The sequence below is a fragment of the Dama dama genome, chromosome 33 (genome assembly GCF_033118175.1).
Source record: "Dama dama isolate Ldn47 chromosome 33, ASM3311817v1, whole genome shotgun sequence".
NCBI lineage: Eukaryota > Metazoa > Chordata > Mammalia > Artiodactyla > Cervidae > Dama > Dama dama.
In genome coordinates, this window is record NC_083713.1 from 10316579 (window position 1) to 10339745 (window position 23167).

General features: G+C 37.3%; 1 protein-coding gene across 5 annotated transcripts in view; it reads right to left on the bottom strand.

The window, feature by feature from the left end:
• Positions 1-23167, bottom strand: part of PMS1 (PMS1 homolog 1, mismatch repair system component) — a 115587-nt gene that overhangs the window by 7076 nt on the left and 85344 nt on the right. For all 5 annotated transcript variants that reach the window (XR_009691771.1, XM_061135445.1, XM_061135443.1 and 2 more), the window contains exons 6-10: positions 21101-21217; positions 17826-17948; positions 16740-16883; positions 15699-16588; positions 3080-3562 (exon numbers count right to left, since the gene is read on the bottom strand). Coding sequence is in view for 4 of the 5 variants with exons in the window: in XM_061135445.1 (XP_060991428.1) it covers positions 3080-3562; positions 15699-16588; positions 16740-16883; positions 17826-17948; positions 21101-21217 (1757 nt within the window). In the remaining variant the exon portion in view is untranslated. The remainder of the gene's footprint in view (positions 1-3079; positions 3563-15698; positions 16589-16739; positions 16884-17825; positions 17949-21100; positions 21218-23167) is intronic.

Here is a 23167-nt window from a genome sequence, read left to right on the forward strand (position 1 = left end):
TATGTTTGCCAAAGGTGGCCTATGACATGGTTCTGAGTGGTAAAAGCATTAAACAAAATTTTGAGGTGGTGAAAGATTATCTAGGGCAGAAATTAACCTTTCATATTGGTTTTAGGCCTGCTCAGGGTGCTTCAAAACATGTTATACACAATAACGTCTGTTGACACCCACCATATGGTAGGTGTGTAAGGCACTGTTCCACATTCTATCTGGTGCAGGATAAGCTGCTACTTGTTCATTAAAATCCTGAACTCCTCGAAAAAGTAAATGAATAATGTCTTTGCTTATCACCTCTGAAAGGCTGAGCAGAGCAGATACCGCAGAGAGAACTCTGGCCATAGAGCAGAGGCGCTGTGTCTGGTGCAGCCCAGGATTCAGAAGATCAGCCTTAGAGCTGGCAGTGGTGCAGTGGAGGTGGGGATGACACAGTTCAGAAAGCAGTGGGGCAGGACCCACAGTTCTGTCAAGACTGGAGTCTCACACACGCCGCTTACATACTGACTGCATGAACCCTGGTGAGGTACCTGACGCTTCCGTACTTGTTTCAGAATATGGATACCTCTCAGTAGGCTATTGTGAAGGTGAGATCACGAAAGCAAAAAGCTTAGGGAAGTTCCTATCATACAGTAAGAGTGCAATAAATATTAGCCATTTTTCTGATTATTATTGAGCTCTTACTTTGTATTTTATAGATCTCTAAATTATTCTGTTGAGAGATAAACGATACAACCTGCATTAGAAATCTGATGCAAAAATAGTCCAACACATAATTATCCTATTTATGACTTAGTTTTTAAAAACTGATTATGACGGGGATGTTACATTTCAGAAGAAAGGGGAAAACAATTTTGGATGAAGTTTTGCTGCTATTCAAATATGAAAGACTATTCTCAGGTTGTATGGACCCAAATAATAATTTTAATGTAATTTTTAATCTATGTACTGTATTTTAATAGTTTTAATGTATTATAACAGAAATCATAAATATTTTTAAAAACCTGTAATTCGTACAAGCACAAAAAGATTTTTGATATAAATGAAAATTTACAAACATCATTTAGAAAAGCAATCAAATATAAAATTTCAAATACACTCTAGCTCTTAAGGGAAGAGAGAGAAAAGTACTGTCAAATTTTGTAACTGTTTTAATTAAACCTAAGGGTGTATTAATTCTTTTAAATTCTTCCTTTCACAATTTCCCAAGCCAGTTTAAAGAGAATACTGTGAAAGACATTGGACTTTAGTTACTGTGATTACTACTGCAGTATTCTCTTTAAACTGGCTTAGGAATTTGTCAAAGGAAGAATTTTAAAAAATTAATACACCCTTAGGTTTAATTAAAACAGTTAAAAAATTTGACAGTACTTTTCTCTCTCTTCCCTTAAAAAGAGCTAGAATGTATTTGAAATTTTATACTCAAAGACAGCTTTATCAAATGTTTTTCTGTTTCTAGCCCTGTTTTTGTTTCTGGAGGAAGTGTTTGTACTAACACAACGGTCTGAACACATTTTTAAAATGAGTTTTATTTCTGTACATTCTGATACAGAACTTTGTCCTACAAAACAAACTCACATCTTTTAAATTTTAGGTTACCTCCTTTATCATAACTACTTCTACCTATGTAAGGCTAAAAAAAGAAATCTTAAGTATAAAAAAGTGAAATGTTAGTATTTTAGTTAATAGCTATTTGTTTTAAGAAAAAACAATTTGCTCATGTAGGATATGAACAGGAAATACCCCATGTTATAATCTATAATAATATTAGTGCAGGCAATAATCATCAGTGGATAAAACCATTATAGAAAAGTTAACCAGGAACTTTAAGGTGGAATGTCAGGTTGTCAGTAGCTCATTTCAGTTCAGTCGCTCAGTTGTTTCCAACTCTGTGACCCCATGGACTGCAGCACGCCAGGCTTCCCTGAACCCAGTGATGAGTGCCTTTTGATGTGATGGAATATGAAGCACATAGCATCACCTATTAAGCAGTCTTACCAGAAAGTATAATCTAAATCTATTCAATCCTCCTGAACTAATATCCATTTAAAAATGGGAGAGGGAAAAACAAGTTAAACATCACCACAAGGAAACAAGACAGACCAATAGAGACGGGATATTCTAACAAGTAAGCGACTAAGTATCCACAATGAGTTAATGGTATGATATTAGAAAAGATTTAAAATATATAACAAAATGCAATGGCTGGACCTGGGTTAGATGTAAATTAATATAAAAAATACAGAAACACATTTTGAGACAATGAGAAACAATTCCAATGAATTAGTATTGTGTAGGGTATGAAATGGTGACCCACTCCAGTACTCCTGCCTGGAAAATCCCATGGATGGAGGAGCCTGGTAGGCTGCAGGCCATGGGGTTGCAAAGAGTTGGACATGACTGAGCGACTTCACTTTCACTTTTCACTTTATGCATTGGAGAAGGAAATTGCGACCCACTCCAGTGTTCTTGCCTGGAGAATCCCAGGGATGGGGGAGCCTGGTGGGCTGTCATCTATGGGGTCACACACAGTCAGACACGACTGAAGCGACTTAGCAGCAGCAGGGTATGAAAATAGGCATTGTAGCTAAGTAAGAAAATGGCCACTTTAGCGATACACCGAAAACTCTTTTAGGTGGGAATTCTTTTAAATTCTTTAACAAAAGGAAAAACATACATATGCATATATAAATGTCAAGGACAGACAGAGGAAATGTGGGAAAATCTTGGTAACTATTGATAAAGGCAATTACTGTATAATTCTATGTTGGTATATGTCTGAAATGTTAAAACAGACTACACAATGAAAAGTGCCACGGCAATCCAATGTCAGAATTACCCTGGGGAAGTTACTAATGTACGGGTGGTGGGGGACTGAGCTTACTATTTATTAAGTGCAGAAATAAACTATCTAGAATAGTCTAAAATTATTTAAAAGCAATTAATTCTACTAAATATTAGAAATCAAATTATATAATTTCTTTAAATAAATATCACTTTTCCATACTAGGGAATCCAACCTTTCACCTTCAATTTCAATTAGTAAATGTTTTTAAGAGTAAAAAAAAATATTACTTCACCATACCTCTCTGTTAATATAATTGGTTTTTCCAGTGGCTCTGCAGGAAGTTTGTGATTCTCAAGAAGTCTTTTAAATAGCAGAGCTTCTTCCACTCTGTATGGATTTAACAACATTATCTCTGTTTTGGATGTAATTAGCCATGCGTCAGGAAACTTGAGATTGTGGATCAAGCAAAATTCATCCTTTTCTTCTAAGTCAAATTTCTTCTGTGTATCAAAATTCTTTTTTAAGTTTTCCATAGAGAAGGAGACCTGAACTATTTTAATGTTTTGGTTCTTTTTTTTTTCAGTTTGGGCCTGAAAGATCTCATCAAGTTTTGGCTGGTTAGATAGCGAAGTTTTCAACTTGTGCTTCTGTGCCAAATGCCAAACACTGGTGGGTTTCATCCTTTTTTTGCCATCTTTTAATACTTGTGACTCCTGTTCAATGGCTCTCTGGATTTGCTTATTGTATCTTTCCAAGTCTTTAGTAGCTTTCTCTTCATATCTATGAATAGATATAAAAATGATCTAATAAAGTCATAATGAGAAATATATTAACCATCTGAAGTAAATGTTACAAAAAATAAAGAGGTGGCATTCCAGGCACAGTAATGCAAAGGGGCTCATATTGCACTAACCCACCCATATATAACCATGATAAGCTGTGAACAAAATAAAGAAATCAAGTATTTAATACAGGCATTGAAGAGTACTGAAAAGCAAGAGAATTTGGAATGGATTCAACCCTTGAAGAGATCTACATTTACACCACTTTTAACCAGATGCAGTCCCCAGCATTATGGAAGAATAGCAAGACCTCAGTCAGAAAGCTGAACTCATAATAGACTGAGTTATCAGAGCACAGAACCCCCTGCTTCGAAAACAACTGGAAATTGAGGGAGAAAACCTCAGAAAACCCTATGTGTGAGAATCTAGAGGAAAGTAAGCACTAGACACTAAATGAACTAAACAGAGATTTCAATAGCTGCCTGCTGCAAAACAAAGAAGAGTTTGGAGTTTAAGTTTCACATAATTAGATGACTCGGAAAACAGTTTGTGCTTTCAATTAAAATTGGAGAAGGGCTACTTCTTAGGGAAAAAACACACAACTATATTCTAGAACTAAGGAAGCTGCCCTAAGACTAACAGTAAAATTTAAAGTCTTTGCCTAAAGGAAGTATAAAACAAAGCCTCCCCAAGCTCCAGGTGACCTGTCAGTAACTTAACTGTGTGACAGAACAAAACCCAATATTTTTCAGAAGATAACAGAACCCAGGGTTTCTGCAACATATCCTCAAAAATGTCCATTATACAAGCAAAACATAACACTCAAGCAATAAAACAGGACAATGTGAGTTATGGGAAAGAGAAAAAATGAACAGTAGAAATAATCTTCAAGATGACATGCTGCTGCTGCTAAGTCGCTTTAGTCGTGTCCAACTCTGTGCGACCCCACAGACAGCAGCCTACTAGGCTCCATCATCCCTGGGATTCTCCAGGCAAAAATACTGGAGTGGGTTGCTCTTTCCTGCTCCAATGCATGGAAGTGAAAAGTGAAAGTGAAGTCGCTCAGTTGTGCCCAACTCTTGGCAACCCCATGGACTTCAGGCTCCTCCGTCCATGGGATTTTCCAGGCAAGAGTACTGGAGTGGGTTGCCGTTGCCTTCTCCACAAGATGACACAGGCGTTTGAATTTCAAACAAATATTTAATAGATTTTTGACAGATGAGTCATGGTAGAGAGTTTTGACAAACATGGTTCACTGGAGAAGGGAACTGCAAACCACTTCTTGCCCGGAGAACCCCATGAACAGTATGAAAAGGCAAAAAGACATAACACCGGATGATGAGCCCTCCAGGTCAGTAGGTGTCTAATATGCTACTGTGCAAAGAGGGAAGAAATAGTTCCAGAAAGGATAGAGGCTGGACCAAAGTGGAAATGATGCTCCACTGTAGATGTGTCTGTTGGAGAAAGTAAACTCTGATGCTGTGAAGATTGCATAGGTATTTAGAATGTTAGGTCAATGAATCAGGGTAAATTGCACATGGTCAACCAGGGCTTCCCTGGTAGTTCAGCTGGTAAACAATCTGCCCACAATGCAGGAGACCTGAGTTCCATCCCTGGGTTGGGAAGATCCCCTGGATAAGAGAAATGCTAGCCACTCCAGTATTCTGGCCTGGAGGATTTCACTGACTGTATAGTCCAGGGGGTCACAAAGAGTTGGACATGACTGAGCGACTTTCACAAGCAGGAGATGGCAAGAGTAAACCTCAACATATTAGGAATCAGTGAACAAAAATGGACAGGAATAGGTGAATTTAATTCAGATGACCATTTTATCTACTACTGTGGCCAAGAATCCCTGAGAAGAAATGGAGTAGCCGTCATAGTCAACAAAAGAGCTCGAAATGCCCTAGTATTTAAGTGCAATGTCAAAAATGACAGAATGAACTTAGTTCATTTCCAAAGCACACAATTCAGCAACACAGTACTCCAAGTCTATGCCTCAAACACTAATGTCGAAGAAGCTGAAGTTGAACAGTTACATGAAGACCTACAAGACCCTCTAGAACACCAAAAAAAATGTCCTTTTCACAACAGGGAACTAGAATGCAAAAGTAGGAAATCAAGAGATACCTGGAGTAACAGGCAAGTTTGGCCTTGAAGTACAAAATGAAGCAGGGCAAAGGCTAACAGAGGTTTGCCAAGAGAACACACTGGTCATAGCAAACACCCTCTTCCAACAACACAAGAGATAACTCTACACATGGACATCACCAGATGGTCAATACTGAAAAAAGACTGATTATGTTCTTTGCAGCCAAAGATGGAGAAGCTCTATACAGTCAGCAAAAACAAGACTGGGAGCTGACTATGGCTCAGATCACGACCTCCTTATTGCAACATGCAGACTTAAATTGAAGAAAGTAGGTAAAACCACCAGACCATTCAGGGATGACCTAAATCAAATCCCTTATGATTAGACAGTGGAAGTGAAAAATAGATTATTCAAGGGATTAGATCTGACAGAACGCCTGAAGAACTGTGGATGGAGGTTCATAACATTGTAGAGGAGGCAGTAACTAAAACCATCCCAAAGAAAGAGAACTGCAAAAAAGGAAAGTGGTTGTTTGAGGAGTCCTTAAAACAGCTGAGAAAAGAAGTGAAAGGCAAAGAGAAAGGGAAAGATATGCCCAGCTGAATGCAGAGTTCCAGAGAATAGCAAGGAGAGATTAAAAAAAAAAGATTTCTTAAATGAACAATGCAAAGAAATAGAAGAAAACAACAGAATGGGAAATACCACAGATCTCTTCAAGAAAATTAGAGATACCAAGGGAATATTTCATGCCAAAGATGGGTACAATAAAGGACAAAAATTGTATGGATCTAAAAGCAGCAGAAGATTTAAAAAGAGGTGGCAAGAATACACAGAAATATACAAAAAAGATCTTCATGACCCAAATAACCATGATGATGTGATCACTCATCTAGAGCTAGACATCCTGGACTGTGAAATCAAGGGGGCCTTAGGAAGCATCACTACGAACAAAGCTAGTAGAGATAATGGAATTTCAGCTGAGCTATTTCAAATCCTAAAAGATGATACTGTGAAAATGCTGCTCAATATACCAGCAAATTTGGAAAACTCAGCAATGGCCACAAGACTGGAAAAGGTCAGTTTTTATTCCAATCCCAAAGAAATAGGCAATGCCAAAGAGTGTTCAACTGTACACTGTACTGTACAACTGTGCTCATTTCACATGCCAGCAAAGTAATGCTCAAAATCCTTCAAGCTAGGCTTCAACAGTATGTGAACCAAGGACTTCCAGATGTACAAGCTGGATTTAGAAAAGGCAGAGGAACCAGAGATCAAATTGCCGACATCCATTGGATTACAGAGAAAGCAAGGGAATTCCAGAAAAACACCTACTTCTGCTTCATTGATTATGCTGAAGTCTTTGACTGTGTGGATCACAACAAACTGTGGAAAATTCTTGAAAAGATGGGAATACCTGACCACCTTACCTGCCTGAGAAACCTATATGCAGGTTAAGAAGCAACATTTAGAACTGGATATAGAATAACGGACTGGTTCCAAATTGGGAAACAAGTACGTCAAGGCTGTATATTGTCACCCTTTTTATTTAAGTTCTATGCAGAGTACATCATGTAAAATGCTGGGCTGGATGAATCACAAGCCGGAATCAAGACTGCCAGAAGAAATATCAACAACCTCAGATATGCAGATGACACCACCCATATGGCAGAAAGTGAAGAGGAACTATCAAGCCTCTTGATGAGGGTGACAGAGGACAGTGAAAAAGTTTAAAAACTCAACGTTCAAAAAAAGAAGATCATGGCATCCTGTCCCATCACTTCATGGCAAACACATGGTGAAAAAGTGGAAACAGTGGCAGATTTTATTCTCTTGGGCTCCGAAATCACTGCAGACAGTGACTGCAGCTATGATATTCAGACAATTGCCCCTTGGAAGAAAAGCTATGACAAACCTACTCAGTGTATTAAAAAGAAGTGATGTCACATTGCTGACAAAGGTATACATAGTCAAAGCCATGCCTTGATCAGGCAGATTATGATAAATTAAGGATGTATAATATATTCCCCAAAGCAAAAAATCTGGCAAAGCCAATAAAGGAATTTAAAATTAAATATGAAATTACATTCATGCAGCCCTAAAGAGGTGTCTCTCTCCCCAAACGAGGAACAGAGAAACAAAACTGAGAAGGAACAGGAAAACTGGTAGACCAAAACAAAACCGTATCAATTATTACATTACACAGACTATTGTATTTGAAAGTCAGAGACCAGCAGACAGAATTTGAAAAGCAAAATTCAGAGGTGCAAAGGTGTGGCCAACAAAGTAGAGTAGGAAGATCCTGAGCTCATCTCCTCCCATACATGTGTGCTCAGTCACTTTAGTCACGTCTGACTGTCTGCCACCCTATGGACTGCAGCCCACCAGGCTCCTCTGTCCATGCGATTCTCCAGGCAAGAATACTGGAGTATCTGCCCTCCTCCAGAAGATCGCCTGCCATAGGCACAACAAAATTACAAGTACAGTCCATGGGGTTGTAAAGAGTAAGACACGACTGAGTGACTAATACACACACACACACAGTAATTATCAATTAGAATGAACTAAAGACCAGCAGAGATTTTCTACAACTAAAGACAGAAAGAAGTAACCACAATGGCATGGGTGGAACAGTCATGGCATAATCAAGACCCATAACCCCAGAACGCGTGTCTGCTCAGTCACTAAGTCATGTCCGACTCTGCCACCCCATGGACCGTGGTCTTCTGTCTATGGGATTCTCCAGGCGCGAATATTGGAGTGGATTGCCATTCCCTCCTCAAAGGGATCTTCCCCACCCAGGGATTGAACCTGTGTCTCCTGCATTGGTGGGTGGATTCCTTACCACTGAGCCACCAGAGAAGCTCTGATCCACCAACAGGAGGATAATATTCATCACATTAGAAGCACAGGCTCCAAGCCCCACACAGGGATCCTAGCTCAGGGGCCTGCACAAGAAGAGAGGCCCAGAGTGTATGGCTCTGAAGGTTAGTGGGGCTTACTTTCAAGAGAGCCAGAGGGCTGAAGGAAATTCCACTCTAAAATGGCACATACAAGATCTCATATACTCCAAGATACAGGGCAGAAGTAGCAATGTGAAAGGAGCTGGGTTGGACAGATAGTTTGAAAGTAAAGGAATGTTGGGACTCTGTGGGAGAAGGCGAGGGTGGGATGTTCTGAGAGAATAGCATTGAAACAAGTATACTATCAAGGGTGAAACAGATCACCAGCCCAGGCTGAATGTATGAGACAAGTGCTCAGGGCTGGTGCACTGGGAAGACCCAGAGGGATCGGATGGGGAGGGAGGTGGGAGGGGGGATCGGGATGGGGAACACATGTAAATCCATGCCTGATTCATGTCAATGTATGGCAAAAGCCACTACAATACTGTAAAGTAATTAGCCTCCAACTAATAAAAATAAATAAAAAAAGAAAGAAAGGAAAGGACTGGAAAAGATAAACCATGCAAATTGTAAGCATAAAAAAAGAGCAGCTATAGTAATATAACAGAAATCAATTTCAAAACAAGAAATAATATCACAGATTAAAGAAGAACATGCTATAATCACAAAAGGGTTCATTAGGAAGGTAAACCAATCACAAATATGCATGGATCTAAGAAAAGAGTTTCAAATTATGAGAAGCAAAAACTTACAGATCTAAAAGTAGAGACACATCCAGAATCACAGTTGGGGACTTTAGTGTCCCTCCCTTAGGAAATGACAGTTAGACCAAAATACAAAAATAAGTAAAGCCTTAAGAACATTTTAGTGATAGTACCAACTATCTTGACTTGTCACTTTAGCACACTACATCTAACTATAGAATTCAGATTCTTTTTAGATGTTCATTCTTCAAGATATGCTGCTGGGCTTGATTCTCAATAAATTTAAAAAGATTTAAATCTAACAGCATTTTACCTGTCCATGATAAAATTAATAAATTAGTGGACTTCCCAGGTGGCACAGTGATAACAAATCTGCCTGCCAATGCAGGAGACAAAAAAGATGTAGGTTTGTTTCCTGGGTCGGGAAGATCCTCTGAGGTAGGAAATGGCAACTCACTCCAGTATTCTTGCCTGGAAAATCCCACAGATGGAGAAGCCTGGTGGGCTACAGTCTAAGAGGTCACAAAGAGTAAGACATGTCTAAGCTACTCATCACACACAGCACAGCAATACGACATTTAGAAAAACTCCAAATATTCAGAAACTAAACAACACAGCTTAATTAATAGTATCCAGAATCTGGAAAGAACACAATTTTAATCAGCTGGAGACTGAGAAAACAAATTGTGGTATACTTACACAACTGAGTACTATTCATCAATTAAAAAGAATAAAGTATACGGATACATTCAACAAACATGAATGAAAACCTCAAAAACATTTTGTTGGGGGAAGCTGGACACAAAGGAGTACGTATCATTATGATTTTATATATAAGAAGTTCAAGTACTGGCAAAACGAAACTAATGTGACAAATCAAAATAGTGGCTGCAAGTGGTGACTCGCTTCTACGTGACATTAATGAACCTTCTGGGCTGAAGATGTTCTGTATTTTGTTTGTGGTGGTGGTTTCATCGGTGTGCACACGTGAAAATGCACTGAACTATCTACATACAATTCAGATCTATGCACGTCACAGCAGCTAAATTTTACCCAGTTTTAAAAATCATTTAAGGTACAGGAAACTAAAAAGGAAAAAAAAAAAAAAAGAAATAATTAAATAAAATAAGGAGTCAATTTTAGACCTGAAGAATTCCTTAAATATGTGGTGTAACATCAACATAGAAGAAACGATGCTCTGAGCACAACAAAACTTACATACACTTGGTAATCATATTGTTTAGTCACTAAGTCCTGTCCTACTCTTGTAAGCCCATGGACTGGCCCGCCAGGCTCCTCTGAACACAGGATTTCCCAGGCAAGAATAGTGGAGTGGGTTGCCATTTCCTTCTCCTGGGGCTCTTCCCGACCCAGGGATCAAAGCCACTTCTCCTGCATCGTCAGGAGGATTCTTTACCACTGAGCCACTATGGAAGCCCTAGTAATTATATACTAATAAAATTAAGGTCAGTCTAATAGTAATGCCCGAAATAAAAATTATATGATTAAATTTATAATTTAGTTTTATAGCTAAATGTTAATTTTTTCAGTTACTATTTCTCATTTTAGAGTCAGCAATTAAAAAAAAAAAACAAACTAAGTTCAAATAAACTGAACACAAAGGTCCAAGATAATGGACCTTTTAAAATTATACTGGATTAAAAAGTTAAATGATTTTTTTCTATTCTGATTAATAATAACAGGGATTAAATGAACTTCTAGGGCCAAAAACAGTCTTGTATAGTTGTTATATCATCCCTTTTCTACTGGTCTCACTCTCAGAGTTTCCAATTCTCCATACACAGGCTGAGTTTGGGCAGTAGTGTTTTTACAGAGCTCCATGGCTGATTCTAATACAAATCTAGAACTAAGAACCGCTATTTGTATTCAGCAAATTGTACTGGCTAAGAGCATAGACCTCAGAGACAGACTGCCTGGCTTGTCTTTGCCATTTAGCAGCTCAACACAATGTATTAACTTTCCTGTGTTTCAGTAGGCTCATCTGTAATATCTAGATAATATACATCTTAAATACTTCATAGCTTTGATGTGAGGAATAAAATGGGTTAAAATGTTTTAGGTACTTAAGAATAGTTCCTGGAACCTAGTAAATGATAATAAATATATGGTATCATTATTTTCTATCAAGAAACACCTATCTTATAATGAATGGGGCACACAGTTGATTAAAGAGTGGTAATTATTTAAGCTACCTTGCTAAAAAGATTTTTAAATGCATTTTTAAATGCAGACTACAGAATGTAATTCTGATCTTTAGAAACTCTTAAGAAACTGGTTGAGTTCTATTGTAGGTAACATACATACGTTTTAAAGGAGAAATTTGAATAGGTATGTATTAGAAAATAAAAATAATACTATTGGGAGAATGGTATAAAATGTAGAAAGTGAGACTAAAACACAAGAGACATGCACATTGTATAGTCTGTACTCAGTACGTATTTGTTGAATAAAGAAATATTAGCTGGATAAGAATGTAAAAAAAAAGACTTTATTTCACTGTAAACTAGGTAAATGAAAAATGCTTCTTATAGTTGCTGACTAGGCAGGCCATGTTCATAATTATTAATATTATTTTCTTCCATTTCCACTTAGAATCTGAAATTCTAAGTTACAATGCACAAAGTTTTCAATATAGTTTACCTTCAATTAGTACTATAAGTATGTATTTTTAGCCCCTGGAGATTCAAATACAAATTTTTCTCCTACAGTGGAGTGAGTTCAAGATGAAGGTTACCATTTGTAATTAATTATAATGTGCAAATTTTCACACATGATACTAATCTTTTGATTTATTCAAGAAGTCAATTAGTCCCTTGGGAAATATAAAAAGTTATGTCCAAAGGAATATTAAGTAAATATTAAGTAAAAACAGCTGTTATCTTTGACTTTATGTCATTAAGGGATTTAGTAATAAATGAAAAATACTAATTCTGATTTATCACTAACCAACTCAAGTGTCTCTGTCTCAAGATTACATGTAATTACAAAGTTTATTTACCATTTTCAATATTATCCCAATTACAATATTATTCTTAGTTATTCTAAGTAGAAATATTCATGGCTACTACAAACAAAAGTTCAAGTCAACTGACTGAGATACTAGTAGGAGGACAAAGTGGTTTCTAATCCACTAGAGGAAAAGAGGAAAGCAAGGTGGGGTGGGGTGAGGAATCCAGGAAGGAAAAAATATAAAATGTAGGAACCTTCTACTGTAACTCTATCCTAAGCTGTTGGTAGAAAACCCTGATCCTAGGTCTTATTCAAAACTCTTCAAACCTTCCATGATCTGACCTGACTGGATCCCAGGATCTTTGTTTTTGGTAACTGTTCCCTTCTCCAGAGGATCTTCCCAACCCAGGGACTGAAGCCAGGTCTCCTGCATTGCAGATGGATTCTTTACTGGCTGAGCCACCAGGGAAGCCCTTCTTTACCACACTCCCTCATAATACATTCCATTCCTCAATAACACTGTCTTCCTTCTAGCTGTTCTACACAGAAAATTCTCTACACCATCCTGATCAATTTCTATTCAGGAAGTATCTCCTGTCCTATAGATATGATTAAGTCTAACTGCTAAGTGTTTTCATAACTCTTGCTTCTTTAAGATTGCACTTTGATTAGTGAAAGTATATTTTATTTATCATTTATCACTGTATCTGAAATGATTAGCTAGAGTACACCGGCCTTGTACACAGAATGTTCTCAGTATTTCCTGAAAGTGAAAGTGAAGTTGCTCAGTCGTGTCCGACTCTGCGACCCATGGAGCCTACCACACTCCTCCATCCCATGGGATTTTCCAGGCGAGAGACCTGGAGTGGGTTGCCATTCCCTTCTCCAGGGGATCTTCCCAATCCAAGGATTGAACCAAGGTCTCCTGCATTGTAGACAGACGCTTTACTGTCTGGCCAGGGAAGCTTAAGTATTTCCTAACTGAAAGAAATAAGGAAAAAAAAGACCGGAGAGGAAAGGAAGAGAAGGAAGAAAGAAAAAAACGGAGGAAAAAGGATGGGGAAAAAAACTGGAGACAAGAGAAAAAAGAAAAGAAAAAGAATAGATGGAAGGACTGATTATCTGTAGGAGACTGCTCTCATATTCCTTAACACTCCTTGTAGAACTTAAGACCATGGAAAAGAATTCTAAGGTAAAGACTAGAAGAGAAATGGTAGTTAATGCAATTCTTGAGTGTTAAACATTTTTGCTCTACCTTTTCACTAATCATGATTTTCAACCTGGTCTGCCATGATTGTCAGACTCTGGCTCTGGAAGATTCTAATAGAGCTTTCTGTGACATGTACTAAGCTCTCTGATCCCAAGAAACCTAAATTTTCTCCACAAGGTTTCTATTTCTGACCTCCAAATTAAATTTAATCTTGAATAAGCAAATGAAAAATAATGTCAATCACGAGAGAAATTTCCTTTCACAGATTAAAAACTCTGATTAACATCATGAACATTATTTATTATGTGCTAGTCATTTATAACACATAATATATCATATTTAATCCTCACAACAACCCAAAGTTACTGTGCACACATTTTTACATAATGCTAGAAAAGAGAGGAACTGAGGTTTGAAGCCAGGTGTAGCTTCAGAGGTCTTCAACAATGCTCTTCTGTTTACCTTATGGCAATAAGAGAAAACTTTGAATTCCAGAATACTGCCTGATCATTTTTAGATGAGGTCTATTAACCATAACCCTTAGATCTTAACACCTTGGGGCCTGCAAGGAGAAACAATGCTGAAACTAGGGTAATAACTGCTCTTTTGAGGCTGAAAGGGAATAGCTACCTTGAGCTGCTGCACTGTACCTACTTCCATGAGAACTGGGAACACCTATGCTTTTTTTTCTCTATTCTTAGACAACTCTAAATTCATCACTTCCTGATCAATGCAATTTAATTTTCATGGGCTTGCTGTATTAAAACTTAAATGCTCTCATTTTTAAATTGGATGTGTCATTTAGGTAAAACTAATAATAATAATAATAATAATGTGTAACTTGCATTTGCATCTTGACTTAACTTTTAAAATTTGACACTTAGGAAATAATCAAATTTGAACACTGAAGATTAAGAAATTCATGTTTTAGAAAGTGATGACAATTGTATTACGGCTCTACTTAAAGTAAAAGTATCTTAACCAGCAAGGACCTACTGTATAGCACATGAAACTCTACTCAATGTTATGTGGCCGCCTGGATGAGAGGGGAGTCTGGGAGAGAAGGGATACATGTGTATATACGGCTGGATCGCTTTGCAGTTCACCTGAAACTATCAAAGCACTGTTCACTAACTATATCTTCATGCAAAATAAAAGCTTAAATAAACTAACTAAAAGAATATGTCTATCTTTTATAGATACATATTAAAATATATATATGTCATATATATATATGTTAAGAGAAAAAACACAACCACCATCCCCACTAAAAAAAATAAAAAGGTAGAAGTTAACTTGGTTTTGCCTATTGGTGTTAATAGTGATCTTTATTACTTTAATATTGATAGTGTTTTTATAAGACTGAATAAGCTAATAAAAAAAGAAAAACAATTGGTCAAGTATCCATGTAGTTTATCAGCAAATATAAACTCCGGATGACCAGTTACATTTAAAAGTTTTCCCAGATGTCTGACACAGTATTGAGATGCCTTAGGTAATAATATATGATTGGAACTATAATTGCACTCTTTCATTTTCTGGTGAGCTAAATCACTCAAAACATGACATCCTGTGATTATAGCCAAGTGCCTTCGGTCAACCTGAAACAACCATATTTTTTTTAGTTTATTCAGATCATTTGATCTAAAAATGGCAAAAAATATGTAGCTTTTTAATAAGAGATCAAACCACCTATTTACCTACCCCTCCAAACCCACCATAGTTTTAAGTTGGCAATAAATAAAAGATTTTAGAAGAAAGTCTTTTGAGTTATACTGAATAGGAAGAGTATTAAGATCACTAAATTAAATCTGCAACAATGTTATACTTTTTGTATTGTTACATGTTTTAAAGAGCAGTTTAAAAAGGGAATATTCAAGATATTAAAAAAGAAACCCTGTTCTAACAGTTCTAATAGAAAAGTTTTAAAAAGTCCTGTAATAGAAAGATTAGTATAAAAAAGAAATAGAAGAAAATGGTAGTCTTAAGAATGTAAAACTTTTAATTACAAACTTAAACCAGAAAGTTGCTTTTTTGTACCAAAATAAAAAACAAGAAAAAAAAAAAAAAAAACGTAAAAATTTCTAAATTAACCCCCAAAAAAGTGATGCCAAAAAGGTACTCTAGGACAAGCCAAAAGGTATTTTCCATTCTGCTTTTCCATAAATAAGAAGAAAAAGAAGCTTTTTCAACCCAGTGAGTCATATAGAATGGAAATATCCTAGCATTCAGGTCACATGAGAGCTCTGGAAACTTACTTCAGTTTTTCCTCTTCACTCAATGTCTTCCACAGTTCTTCACTTTGCAATGCTGCATCTTCCAAGCTGGTCTTGGGATTGTCTGTGAGAATCTGGGCACGACAATCTTGAACAAAAAGGGCGCTTGCTGACATGGGCTTCTTGATTACTCGATTGCTAATTAAATCATAAGCTGTAAGCTGTCCAGATTTGTTATCTACCACGTTTGATTTTTTGTTACAGGAACTTTCACAGAGATTCTTTTGTTCAGGACTTGTATTACTATTATTACTACTTACATTACTCACTAAACTTTTTTGAGGCACTAAAATTTTCACAGGTTCAATGTTTTCTCCTCTAGAATTAAGCATATTTCCCTTGCTCCAGTCATCTACACAAATTTCCAAAGACTTCTCAGGAACTGCTGCTTCTTCCTTTTTCCCACTCTCATCTCTATGGCCTTTACTGCCATTTGCTGATTGGGCTTGCTCAACAGAATCCACAGAACAAGTTTCACTATACTCCTCTTGGGTGTCTTCACAAGATGAATTATTCTTTGGGATTTCTTTAAATGTATTTCCATCATTCTTATCAATGCTAGAATTTTCACTATTAAAATGATCATCATAATGGTCACCAATATGTACCTGACGATTTAAACAATAATCAGTGTTTTCCCCAAATTTATCATTATGCACATCATTTTGGAAAGGAATGGCTGAAGTATCAACATTTGGATAATTATTTCCACATGTTTCCATCTCAGTAAGAAGCACATCTGTTTCTGTTGTTTTACTAACAACCATGTCAGCTGAGGAAACATCTGTTTTATTACTTTCATAAGAATTTGTACTAGGTAGTGATCCATAACGAGTCATCATCAGATTTTCAAGAGCGGTTAAAACAGATTCCTAAAAATACAAATTAACAAGTATTAGGGGAAATTATGGAAATAATATTAAAAAATCTATACAGAAAAGTAAATCTTTTTCACATGAAAATGGCTAGGACTGCATAAGTTTATAAATAATTTAATACAAAAAATTATCTGGAAAAGGTTACCTTATTCTGTAACAATACTTGACTTTTATCAGGTGTTAAATTCACATCTACATCAGCTGTTGGAACGTCAATTTTCAGAAAGAAAATGGGATACAAACGAGTAGATTCCTTTAGACATTTCAGATTGTAATAATGTCGGATTAGCTAGAAATACATGTAATGAAGACAAAAAATGACAGAAATATACTAAAGTATTATTATTCTTTAAAGTATTTATAAATAAAGATAGGATTATTTAAGTAATATCCTTAAAATACCACCAGAAGATGCATATTCAACTGAGAAACTGAGTGGATGTAACTGTTTATTAGGAAAAGTAGTATTTAAATACTAATGCTCATTTAGAGGCTTTGAATTTACTTAACATGAAGTGCAAGCATGCATCCAATGCAACTGACTTCATGGAAAAGATCACAGTGTCATGGATGTTTTCAAAGTCCTGGGTTCAAATTCAAATTCTGTTACTTCTTGGCTTTGTGGTCTAAGGTAGTCAGTAACAATTCAGTTTCTTCACTATGAAAGTGAAAGTGAAAGTCGCTCAGTCATGTCTGACTCTTTGCAACCCCTAGGACTATACAGTCCATGGAATTCTCCAGGCCAGAATACTGGAGTGGGTGGCCTTTCCCTTCTCCAGGGGATTTTCCCAACCCAGGGATCAAACCCAGGTCTCCCGCACTGCAGGAGGATTCTTTACCAGCTGAGCCACAAGAGAAGACCTTCTTCACTATAAATAAGGATAATAATTCACCACAGAATTGTTGTCAAGAGTCATATGTAAGGTGAAAAGTGAAAGTGAAGTGTTAGTTGTTCAGTTGTGTCTGACTCTTTGTAGCCTGCCAGGCTCCTCTATCCATGGAATTCTCCAGGCAAGAATACTGGAGTGGGTAACCATTCCCTACTACAGGGGATCTTCCTAACCCAGGGATTGAACCCAGGTCTCCTACATTGCAGGCAGATTCTTAATCATCTGAGCCACTAGGGAAGCCCCATATTATATCTATTTTTTCTTTTCCTTATTTTAGAACAAATTTTTACAAGTAGTCCTTATAAGAAGCTGACAAATTACTTTTTTCTTAAAAAGATTACCTTCAATATATCTTTTTGGTGTACTGGTCGACTGTTTATAAAGATGAAACTCCTTTCTGGGGTTGAAAGACTTGTGCAAGAGTGGTCTGCATCATGCTTTGGAAGAAATCCACTTAGGAAAATCTATAATTGTAATAAATAATTATAGAACTTATATGCAATGTCAACAGTAAACATGATTTCCATGGATCTGGTATATACATTTAAAGGTATAAAAAAAAATTAACAAATGGATTTTCATTTTAAGGTCTAAAGAGCCATATACTACTTGATAACCATGTCATGAGCATTAAACTTAAATTACTGAAGCATGTTCAATTGGTGTTCTCAGCATCTAACTCTCCCTTCTTTCAATTTTAAGGGAAAATTGGCATTCATTAAAGTTCCATGACTACACATCTTATTGTCACAGGACATACAGTATAAATACTGCTGCTCTCTGCTCAACCCTATCTCCTACTATTTTCAAAAAAATTTCTTCCCTTACATTGTAACTTTCCTCTGGCTATTTATCCTTTTCTTTTCAGCCACCATTTTCTGTAAAGAAGTAGCTGTTTCTATCTTTGAGTATGCCAGGAAGTCAATCTGACTAGGTTTTCATTACTGAGGGGAAAAAAGATCTCTTACTCTTTGACACATCGCAATGTTGTACATTATCTTCATTTTTGTTTAGAGAACTATTTCACAAATCTATGAAAAGGAGAGGTAAAATAAAGAAGGATCCTAGAAAAAATACCAATGAGAAGGGAGAGAGATTTAGGGAACAGAAAGCAAGGAAAATGCTACTACTTTTAGAGATAATACAAAGAACTGTTAGGAATACAGCATAGAGCCAGATTGACATGGTTTAAACTCCGGCTGCACTACTAATATGATCTTGGTCAAATTATTAAAAATGCAGGCCTATAATCATCTCTTATCTGAAACAACTGGAATCAGATGTTTTATTAACCTGTTAAGAAACAGTAATAATGAGAAATTTTCTGCTTAGGTTTAAAAAAGCAAGAGTGTCAGGGGCTTTGCTATTTTTAGTTAAGCAGAAACCATGAGGCTCCTTACCCACACAGGCCGCAGGCTGCCACCTATGTCTGTGGCCACCCCTGCCCTTGGGAATAAGTGTTCAAGGAGATGGATGCATTACCAACTTTAGAGCACTAAGTGCGTTATTGTCACAGCGCCAAACTGTGCCAATTAAAAAAAGTTAATACACAGAGCTAGATAATCCATTATAAAATGAAACTACTTAATTAACTATAAAACTTCACAACCCTTATAAATGGTTGCATAATTTACCAAGTAATATGAGAGCCTTCTTAAAGCACCTGCTGAGCTTCAGGGAAAGCTGTTCAGCCTTTGAAAGACTTACTGGGCTTGTTGATGGGAGAAAAAAAACCAGAATAGGTAAGAATAAGGATTAAAATGAAGAAAACATCAGTAAGATTGCTAGTGTTTTTCCTTCACACCATCTTGTTGGCCACTTAATAAATAGTATTACTTCCAAATACTTGAGCTTTAAAAATGGCTTAAGATAGATAACCTTAAGAACTAACACACAGTAAGTTATATGGAAAACTAAAATCAAATGGCAAAGTCTTATAAAATATTACAAAAAGTGAAAATCAGGCTAGCTTGTAGGGAGAAAAATCTTTGTAAGAGACCAAATCAGTGCAACAAAATAAAAAATTAGATAGGCCTTATAAGATTCCATACCCAAGTATTACTCAAGTAAAAAGCAAAACAAAAATCAAAGGCAAAATATAAACAAATAATACTCCCCTGATTGTTGTTCAACTATGAACCCTTCTCTCCCTCCCTTCATCTCCAGCCTTCTATCCTCTAGCTTCTACCTCAATGACCAACTCCAACAGACACTTACTTCTACTGAGTGTCTACTTGACTCTCTGCAGACCCTGACACCAATGGGAACTCTCTCCTTTGGAAGCACGACACTGTTTCAGCCTTCTCTTTTGGATTTTCTGCTTCCTCTCTGAAACTTCCTCTTTAGTGGGACTTCCTCTCCCTTTGCTTACAGCCTATAAGGGTGATAGTCTCCCTCAGTCTCATCAACAGACCTCCTTTTCTTGCTCTCTATTCCATCCGGGTAATTTCATTCCCATCTACACAACATACACCAGTGATGCTAAGATATAGATGTACAGCCTTTATTTCTTTCCCCTCCAAATGCTCACACAAATATTCTTAACCTTACCACATTGAAAACTTGATAAAATATCCCAGCTCACTTCCGTGCTGCTGTCCTTGTACTCCTTTACCAAAGTAAAGACCTCTGTCCCCTACTCAATCTGTCAAAGGTTTCCAAGCAATGCTGATGCTGCTGGTCTTCAGACCAAACTGTGACAGGTAGACTCTCTGAAGCACAACACAGCACGTCTGAATCTCCTGTCACAGCTTCCTGGGTTACCAGCATGGGCAACAAAGTCCTAGGAAACCACAGAGAGCCCAGAAAAATTTAGACAGTACCCTTACTATCCCAAGTCAGCCAAGAGGGCCAGTCTAAAGTGGCACTAGTGTCTAAACTATTAAACAACTATTAAGGGTGCTCTGAAAAACAGAACCCAAGTCAGATCATGGCTACTTTCCTTAGGCAGAGAGAATTCTTAATACATTAATTGAGCACAAGCTCCATCCAAGACACTAATAAAATGATAATTATTAAGAACTCAATATTGTAAAAGAGAATAGGAGGGGAACTAGTAGCCTAGAGACTGCAACAAATTATAGAACAGAAAAGAAGTCATAATAATGTATACTCCATATAAGTTTTCAACTTTTAAAATGAATCTTCAAATAAAAGATGGTTACATAAGAAACAGGTTAGATAACACGGAAGTGGGGCTGGCATGACTGAAGAGAACAAGTAAGACTGGGAGTGTTGATAACCTCATCCAGTACCACAGGGACTCACGAAGACTCTCTAGAGCTGACAGATCAAGAAAATAAAGTTGGGATACAAGGTGGGAAAGGGAAAACAAAGGTAAGAGGGCTCAACCCCTTTCATTGAGGAAAACAAAGAGATGAAGATTCTAAATTGAAAATCACTTAAACAATTAATGTAACCATGATACTTAAAATTAAAAACAATAAACAGAAGAGATAAAAACAGGAAGTAGGGCAGGGAAAAGAGATTTAATATGAGCTTATACATCCTTTGTCATTAAAATTTTTAAAGACACACTTCTTGCCACCTCAACCCGACAAAAAGGAAATAATTAAACAGCTGCAGTGGTAAATTAAAGAACATCTTTGTTGTATACCTGAGATTCTTCACAGTGGTACTGAAAGGATTCCATATTGCCCATAACAGCAGTCCCCAGAACAGACATGAGAGCCATTTTATGATCTGATACTCTAGTTTTCTGCCAAATAATTGCCTAGGGACAAAACGACACAGATAACTTTTAGCACAACTTGGACTGAGTAAACTCAAGTACTTACACAATTTATTTCTGTATTTAGCATTCAGCCCTAGTTTATATTTTCTGCATCATTTATAAGGTATCCACAGGCTATAAAGTTTGAGAGAAGTCTGGTTCCAAGTTTCAATAGCTGTATATCCTGCAGTGTAGAATCTATTTTAACTTACCTTAACCTCAATTTTGTTTTCTCTACGAGATGACTAAGAATATTTATCTCCCAGAGTGTTGGAAGATGAAAATATACGATGTAGGTAAACACACAGGCCAGAGCCTGGCATGAAACAATTTCATTAAATATTAATTTTCTCCCCCCTTCTAATCCTAAACTTCAGAATATATATTGCAGAGTGTATTTAAATTAAATTGCTACTTCAAGTAAACATTACTGTTTTATTGAGGACGGACATCAATGCTATAAAATTTCTGTAAACAGTTAACCTGGTATAAGAATTTAGGGTAACGCATGCTTTTCAAAATTACCATCTATATACAGAGAACTTTAAAAAAGCTAACTAAACCTCACAGACAGAAAGGCTGAATAATGGACTTGTATTTTTTTCACTGAGGATAGCTTAAGAGAATCATGGCCCAGAGAGACAGCACAAAAGTGTGGCTGTGATGTGCATGTTGTAACATACTGACATGTTTTCAGTTAATGAGGTTCAGTTATAGTCAAATCTCGAGAAACCATCAATATATAGACACATTCATTCAACAAATATTCACTCAGGAGTCTTAAATCCTAAAGAAAACGTGTCAAGGGCTTAGGAGAAAACACCAACATTCCAGAGTCAGGCGGGGGAAGAGGAGGAGACTAGAAAGCACTGACCACAGAGGCAAGGAGCGTCACGGGGCAGTATGGTGCACCAACCAAGGGAGTTTTCTTTAGGAGGAAGCAGGGCTTCCCTGGCAGCTCAGTGATGAAGAGTCTGCCTGTCAACGCGGGAAACACAGGTTGATCCCTGATTCACGAACATCCCACAGGCCGCAGAGCAACAAAGCCATGCACTAGGACTAAGGAGCCCATGTGCCACGATGAGAAGCCCGTGCCCTGGAGCCCGCACTCTGCAACAAGAGAAGCCACCACGATGAGAAGCCCGTGCCCTGGAGCCCGCACTCTGCAACGAGAGAAGCCACCACGATGAGAAGCCCGTGCCCTGGAGCCCGCACTCTGCAACGAGAGAAGCCGCCACGATGAGAAGCCCGTGTGCCAAAACGAGGAAGCAGGCCCTGCTCACCACAGGACAGACATGGCCACAGGGTTTAGCAACCAGCAGGCAAAGCAGTTCCAGAGAAGGAGAGAGAATGAAGCCAAATCTCAGCTACTGGATATTGCCTATAGGGAAAACACATGAAAGGGACAGCTCTTGTAGGAAGTTTGGCTCTAAGTGGATAATAATAACTGGAGGCAGGTAGATCGAGGAAAGCTCTTGACGACACACGTGAATAGAAAGCAGTGAGGGAAAAACTGTCACACAAGCAGGCTTGTAGAATCGGAGGGGATTGAGGACATTCTCCTTTGTTTGTTCTTTCTCTCTCCCTCTTTTTTTTTGTAATGTAGAAAGGTTATTTGTTATTTGTCACAAAAGGTTATTTGTAAAATGACACTGATTTAATGATCTGATTGTGGAGAAAGTTTAAAAGAGAGACACTCTTGACAGGCTAGATCAAAGGATCCTAGCCAAATGAATTCCTTAACATAACCAGGAAACTATGTAGGCAGGAAAAAATACTAACAATATTATACATAATAAAATGAAAAGGGAAGCAAATGAATTTACGTTGTTCTTTAACTGGTATGTCAGGAGATAGTAGAAAAGGACAAGATGACAACAGTCCCTGACTCTGCTTCTTGATCTGTACGTCTGTAACACACTTTTGTTTTTTAGAATCTCAAAGACCAAT